The sequence below is a fragment of the Etheostoma spectabile genome, chromosome 24 (assembly GCF_008692095.1).
Source record: "Etheostoma spectabile isolate EspeVRDwgs_2016 chromosome 24, UIUC_Espe_1.0, whole genome shotgun sequence".
Classification (NCBI taxonomy): domain Eukaryota; kingdom Metazoa; phylum Chordata; class Actinopteri; order Perciformes; family Percidae; genus Etheostoma; species Etheostoma spectabile.
In genome coordinates this window covers 9,566,377-9,574,335 of record NC_045756.1, presented here as the reverse complement: position 1 = coordinate 9,574,335, position 7,959 = coordinate 9,566,377, and the positions used below count along the sequence as shown (strand labels likewise).

General features: G+C 41.2%; 1 protein-coding gene across 1 annotated transcript in view; it reads right to left on the bottom strand.

The window, feature by feature from the left end:
• The window catches only part of nlgn4xa (neuroligin 4 X-linked a), a 71,503-nt gene that overhangs the window by 12,112 nt on the left and 51,432 nt on the right, over positions 1-7,959 (bottom strand). The window contains exon 4 of the mRNA XM_032506497.1: positions 929-1,114. Within this exon, the coding sequence (XP_032362388.1) occupies positions 929-1,114 (186 nt within the window). The remainder of the gene's footprint in view (positions 1-928; positions 1,115-7,959) is intronic.

Genomic DNA, 7,959 nt, shown 5'->3' with positions numbered 1-7,959 from the left:
GACATTGTGTTTAAAATGAGATGTTTTAAATGTGAAATGAAACAAATGATAATGATGTAATAAATGCAGCGTTTATGGCCCATTTTTGTACTGTAAAAGGTACAAATAACATGCCAAGGGTACAAAAGCTGTACCCTTGGGGGTACAGCCCCAGTGACAAGCCATTGTACCCCTAAAGGTACCATCATTTACTTCATTTTCTGAGAGTGTACAAGACCACAACACAGTCTGATTTGGGATTTAAAGACATATTTATACACAGGGCTGCAGTTTACCATTATTTTAATCATTGATTTATCTAACCCTCACCCCCAAAGATTAACCAATTAACTATTACATAAACCGCCAACTACTGTGTCAATTGATTAATCGGTTTGGGTAATTTTCTGATTCCTAATTGTTATATGTGAATATTTTATTGTTTCTTCACTCGTCAACAAATCCAGAAAATAATCCAGATTAATCAAGAATGAATATAATGGGTCCCTAAAAGCCAAAAAGCAACCAAAATGTCAAAAAACAACGATGCTACAAAGACATTGGAAAAAGAGACAAAAACATCATCATAATCGGCAAAGGTTGAAAAACGTTCCATAACTTTAATGCAATCGTCTGAAGAGAAAATATAGAACGCAAAATGAGATTGGCGTGAGAGAGTATCTCCGTGGGAGAGCATCAGTGTATCAGAGTATTTCTGAAGCAATGCAAAAAAATGGCAAAGCAACAAAATGGCAGAAATGACTCAAACATCGGAAAAGGGGAAATTAGAAGAACATCAAAACAAATTGACAAAAGCGCCAAAAATGAAGGTGAAAGCGATGAGAAACGAGTCAAACTGTCTCTGCATGTGAATGTTTCTGCGTGTGAGCTTCTCTCTGTGCGAGCGTGTCTGCGTCTGAGCGTATCTGTGCTCTGCATGTAGACTCACCTTCCGAGTAATGCGAGAGGGTGAGCAGGCTGACGCACGACGCTCCGGCCCCCGAGCCAAATATGGTCACTCTCTTGGGATCTCCTTTGAAAGCCTGGATGTTCTCTTTGATCCAGCGTAGAGCATGGATCTGATCCAGCAGGCCGTAGTTGCCCTTGGCCGCCTGGTCTCCTGTGCTTAGAAACCCTGTATGGATGAAAACAAACAGATCTCAGCGTTACCCCTGAGAGCTTTCTGACATTGATTTATTGTAGCGAGAGTTCAAAATAAGAGTCTTCAGGCCTAATAGCCCCCTAACATGCGCCCTTCACTGCTAAACTCAGTTAAATTGATAAAAATTAAGAACTCTTGTCTTCAGTATTTTATGAAAATCAAAGGCTGTACTCCCTCCCTCTCTCTCTCTCTCTATGTATATATACATATAAAATAATGTTATTGCATTAGAGCCAAATACAGGCTCCAGGGGCAAAGTTTCTGGACCTCCAGCCCTGAATGGTTGCGGGTCCCCTCAGTCTCTCTTACTGGAACGGCAAATCAACGCAGCGACCCAACCTATGTTAACGGAATTAAAATAGAAACAGAAAGCAAGCGCAAAAAATAGAGCAAAAACACTCAATGAATTACATCTTTATTTAAAACTATTAACAGAAAACAAGTGTGTGTGCATATATATTTCTTTCTATCTATCTGTCTATCTATCTTTGGGAAAAACTGGGGGGCTTTTCTGTTTGCCAGGGTCATTTTGTCCCCAAACTTGTTAACAAATTAGTAAAAATGGGCCTAAAAGCCATTAAGTGGCTTTGTAAATGCTGCCACTCGGGGAAAACTGGGGGCTCGTCCGTTTGCCAAGCCTGGAGGCTCGGTCGATGGCCAAACCTGGCAGCGACAGCGCGGTCCCCAACCCAGACACAGTAAATGACAAATGAGATGCTGGGTACAGAGAGAAGAAAGAGGAGAGGGAGCCTGTGGCTGCTGGATAGAGAGCCGATCTGGTTTGTCATGGTGAAGTGGAGGGGATGATAGAGAGTAAAAGAGGGCAGGAGGTGGAGGAGCCTCATTCACCCTGTGGGACAACCACAGGTTCTTTATCACCCTTCTTTACCTTAAATGGAGCTCAACATCCCAAAAACAACAAATTATCAAAATGCACCTCCACCTAACTGAATGGCTCTTATAAAAATACATCAAAACAAATTTGGTTTTACATCCTTGCTGTGATAAATGTTGCATACAAAACGACATATACAACACAAAGGTTTGTATTAGTACACCACAAACACCAACCTGTAGTTAACTATTGACTACATCGCTATATGCAAGTGCTGGATGGCAGCCCTTTAAAATATTTCGGTGTTCTGATATCAGTCTGGTATTTATTAAAAAAAAGAGCCATACAAAGTGTTAAAAGTCATTGAGTCCACTGACGGGTTCATAATTTAAAAAGAGCGTTTCATATGTAGAGGGGAGCTATTGAAATATGTGCTGCCAGGAGCTCTGCATCTATCAGACAGTCCTGAGTGGAAGGAAAGCCAGAGGAGAGCCGTCAATACGCAAATGGAAAAGCACTCTAATGGTACACGTTACAAATAGGCTGCAGGGTTAACTACATGAGGGAAAGGCTTCATCTACTCTATCAACTGGATTGCTCACAGAAAATGGTGTCAACCCTTATTTTCCCTTGACAGGCGCCGACAATGCTTGGTTAATATGATTTTATAATAATACTTGAGGAATTAATTCTTCTTTGGCACAAACTGAAGGGTTAAAGGTGCACTCGCAGTCCCTGCATGGTCCCTGCAGAGAGCTCGCCTCTCCCCCCCCATGTTGCCATAACTGTCATGACCCCCCACCCCTTCCCCCAGCCATCTCGTCGTTGATTGGCTGGAGTGGTTTGTTGTGTTTTGGGGCCCATCCTGTGCCTCTAGTGGTTCTTTGGCGTTTCCGCCCCCCTTGTGCTGCCTCCTGAGACCGGGCTTTGACGGGACACGTTTTATTGTTCTTCAGTTTGGGACTGTTCATACCTGGAACGTCTTTACGTCAGTGCACAGGTTTGTTTAGTAAATAGTAGAAATAACTAGCTAAAAGCAATGATTAAACAGTCCGCCTGATTAGCTAATGTTATGGAGAAACTGTTGAAATAGCTAAAAGCTAGTTGAAACTAACAGTTGAAATAGTTAGCTAATGGTTTATCGCTAACTAAATATTTCATCTGATGCCTAAATATAACAGTTGGCAAATGGTTGAAATAGTTAACTAAGAGTAGAGTGAACAGATAAATGGTTGAAATGGTTAACTAAGAGTAGAGTGAACAGATAAATGGTTGAAATGGTTAACTAAGAGTAGAGTGAACAGATAAATGGTTGAAATGGTTAACTAAGAGTAGAGTGAACAGATAAATGGTTGAAATGGTTAACTAAGAGTAGAGTGAACAGATAAATGGTTGAAATGGTTAACTAAGAGTAGAGTGAACAGATAAATGGTTGAAATGGTTAACTAAGAGTAGAGTGAACAGATAAATGGTTGAAATGGTTAACTAAGAGTAGAGTGAACAGATAAATGGTTGAAATGGTTAACTAAGAGTAGAGTGAACAGATAAATGGTTGAAATGGTTAACTAAGAGTAGAGTGAACAGATAAATGGTTGAAAGGGTTAACTAAGAGTAGAGGTGAACGATAAATGGTATGAAATGGTTAACAAGAGTAGAGTGAAAGAATAAAGGGTTGACATTCAGCTTCACTCTCAGGAGGAAGAGGACCGCTGACCAAACCATCCTTAATATTAAAAACTCTACATTCACAACATACAATGGCAATTGATGAAGGGGTACATGAGTTCACCTGACAGGGATGGGGGGGGGGGGGGGGGGGCTCAGACCAAAAAAGGATGGCAACCACGGTCTGGATGCACCCATGAGAAGTTTGTGTTCGACCAAATCCAGCATCACAAAATATGTTTTCACCAACTACTCAGTTAAAATAGGTTGAACCCTAACGAGTGCGTCGTATGACCTCTTGTAACAACGCATTATGTAATACCAACGCATTATGTCATAAAAAGCCTGAACACAATATGGAATACATCTCACAGCAGTTTGGAATAACAGATTCCATAATGCTGTTCTTACAAAATAATAAATATAGCCTATTTCCAGCAATATTGACTTGATTGTCTTTGTTTCTATTATAAAAGCGGCAGAAAATTACATAATGCTGAGGAATAAAGATGAGGAAGCAAAGATGTATTACATTTTGACACATTACATAAAGCGTTTTTAGCAACACTTCCCATGTTTTAGTCCATTTTATAACAATTTTGGTGTGTATAGGTCATAACTGCTGCTTGAACAACATGACATATTTGACTGTTTTTCAGGGAAAGCCCATTCTCGCGGGTGGAGTTCCACCACATATACCCACATCAAGCAAACGTCAGAAAATATAAGCCCCACTTAAAACAGGTTGAAACCAATGAATGCGTCCAGTCTGTGGACTTCCTGTCTCAGTGTCCATCTGGGCTTTGTCACGACTGACCTACATTACGCTCCGAGCCCCCGTCAAGGCAGAATTAATACAAACGGGGGGAGGGGAGGGATGTAAGGCTTCCTCTGTGCTCAGTGACAGCTCACAGTGTCACAGACAGCCCAGGGAAACCATCCTATCACTTATATATCTATCCTATCACATAAGGTATAATAACTAGAGTCTGTTGGTGGGAACAGGTGAAGAAATGTGTTACTTTCTCATTATTAAAGAACTGCTCAGACACAAAATATATCTGTATATATGAAGGACAATAGTGACCAGTGTCTGAAATCTCAGACTGACCTCAAAAACATGATCAGGGGGCAAACAGTGTACCCAGGATATTAACAAACAGGAAAATTACATTTACCAGTTTAGGCCAATAACCTAGTCCGACAATAAGCCAGAATTTGGATTTAATTCAGCAAATGTTAATCTCCCACACACACTCACACAAACAGCACTGTTACATAACACTGCACTGATAGCATAATAGCAAGGGTGTGCTGCATTTTACGTTAAAAAAACAACTATTTTGTCATATTTTAGTAGACAGTGGGGGTATAATAGTTCTGATTTCCGGCACTGATAGGGATTCAACCTGACTTTGTTTTCCTGATGTCCAAATGAAGAGTACAAATCCTTTTTGTTTAGTGTCCAAATTGGCAGTAAGACTCTGATGTGGTTAGAACAAAATGGACAGAGCTTTATTCCTCCAAACCTGCAACCCCTACAGGATAAAATCCCAAATCCATGTTGAACAAATTGAACAAGTTAATGAAATGTTGGCATTTTGGTGACACGAGCCAGTTTTTTACATTTACAACAGAAATGTGTTTTGCAGAGCCAAATCTACGAGCCCAGTAACTCAACTAAACCGCCTTAATCTGCACAGAACATCTCCCATTCGAAATGATTTTTTCCTGGAAATACCATCAGCGTGTTATCTAAATGCCACAGTGTGTTATTGTGCGGGGTTTAAAGCCTGAGACGACGGCCGAGCCGTGGGAGCGACACCGATGACAGAGTGAAATGGCACGGCAGAATGCCACGGTAAAGTTTTATGCACGAAGCGTTCACGGGGCAGAGAGCAAGCTGAGCTGATGCCTCTAATTACATTACATCACTCACTCAGCAGGGGGGGAGAGTAGGAGGGGGGGGGGGGCATTTCTGCTAGGGCTCCAGCCCTGAATGTTCAGGAGTCGATTCAACATCAGATCAAACTAGGGCTGTCCAATCACACTTGAATATTCCTTCTAAAGAACACAGAGGTTTAAATGTATTCAAATGTCTATTTTTGGGCATTATGTCCATAAGAAGGGAAACAAATACAATGGGAGACAGTTATTTATTTTTATCCAATGATTTTTTTTTAATGATTTTGGCATTTGTTCTGTTTCTGAAGTTTTTTTCCCGCTCTTTCCAACGTTTTCTTTTGGCGCTTATGATCACGGTTCGGCCACTATTTCCAACATTTCTTTTTTCGATGTTATTGTCATTTTATCTGGCCATTTATTTCAATGATCTCTAAGGAACTTTTTATGTCGACGACACTGTGAGTGAGAAGACTTTATAAGACGTGCAGTAATACAGTCAAAGATATTTTACTTTTTTGTCAATAAACTAGACATGTCAGGACAAGCATCATTTTAAACTTGTTAAAATACCTTGAGCCTTTTTCTTTAAACCAACTATCGGGTGTAAAGAAAGATGTTGATGATTTGAACATCACTATAGTTGTAGTGGGCACAGTTGTAACACCCTGTATTGACTTATTTCCATCAGTATCAGGGGGGAAAAGGTCAACTTGTTGCCCTACCATGATATGCCACATCACAAATTACAATTTTTAATTGGACACAAGAAACTCCTCCCAGACTCTCCCGAGCGGAAACAAGGTACTCCGGTGAAACGGTTTGAGTGGACTGTGATAGAAACCCTTTTTTCGGTTATGGACACTTCTCAGTTGGCAGCACTCAGCGCTGACATGAGACATCATCATCTGGGCGGAAGTGCTCAAACACCCAGCGAGTCCACGCTGCACAGTCGCTGGCTAATTAATTGTAAATGGAGCAGACGTTTGCTTCTTTCCAAATGTCTTAATTTGGAAAAAACAGATGGTTGTAATCACAAAAATAAAGTGACACCAGCAAATGGTCTGCACATTTTTATTTCATCCATCGCTGTAATTCAGCAGGAAGGGAACACTCCGAGGTCTTTTATCAGGGTAGGGAGAGAGGCAGAGCCAACTGACAACATGACAGTAATGGTGCTTAATTGTGCTCTCTGTCCAGACGATAGTCTCCCCCGCGGGCGTTCCAGAGGAAACCTTAATTATCAAAGGGAACGATGGGAAGGGGATGGTTTGGGATAAACTCAGCAAGGTCAGAACGGTGTCAGACGTGAAGAGGCCCGCCAGGCTCTAAGCACTCAGCATTCACGGGGGGGCTTTTATGCTTTTTCTTTGTGCAATGTCATTCACATCCTATTTACTGCGTTTTTGTTAATTTTTTAAGCTTTAATGTTTGTTGTTTTTACTTTTATGGCTTTTTCCACTGAAGTTTTCTTATGTAACTTGTCTCCAACTGTCAGCATTTGGAAATCAAATTTTCCCTCCTGTCACCTAAAGAGACGCCGAAACAGTCTGATGTTTCTATCTTTATCTTCCATATTATAGGTAGAACTGTCTGTAATTAGGCCCAAGCCTCGACGCACAGCTGGCAGAGGGCGTCACATCATGTGGCAGATTTTGGACAAATCCCACTAAGATTGACACTTTGATAACGCCTGAGAAAAGTTGAAAAATGTGGACATTCCTCTGCAACTTCTCTTTTTTCCACTTAAGCTGCAGATTAGCGACGGTTGGCTGGGCTGACAGCATTTCAGAGGATGACACCAGTGTCATATTTTTCCTATCATTATCATTAGCGTCCGTGAAAAATTAAATAAAAAATGTGTGTGCCACTCAGATGGACAAGCTGGTTCTCTGTAGCGCACACAAATCCATTAAAAAACTCCCAAAGACAAAGCTGCCTCCACTAATGGCATCAATCAAGTTTAACAACACGTGCTCTGCAGTTTTGTCTTGCTGGGACTTTATTAAGCAGCTAATTTCCAGTTTAATGGGACTATTTTAACTTTTTTTTCCATTACTGTGCACTCTTACTTACTTGTTGTGGCAGTGAGGAGGCCAAACATCTGGGTAATCTGTAGAAAACTGCTGTGGCAGAAACACTACACTTACTTACACAGAAAGCCATGCTCGCTCTGGTGTCTCTGGATTTTGTTATTGACACACAAAGTCTTCCTCAGCATCATATTTAGACATGCTTGGTCGCACGTACAGTATATTGATGCTTGACCCTAAGGGTTGGGGCATACCTTTAACTTGTAGGCAGCACAAGAACGGGACAGTTAGTTAAGGAAAAGATGGTGGGGGGGGTTACAAACGTCTCTGGTTTAGGGGATCGGAAACGCCACAGCAGGGGGAATGAGAGGGGGAAAAGCCAG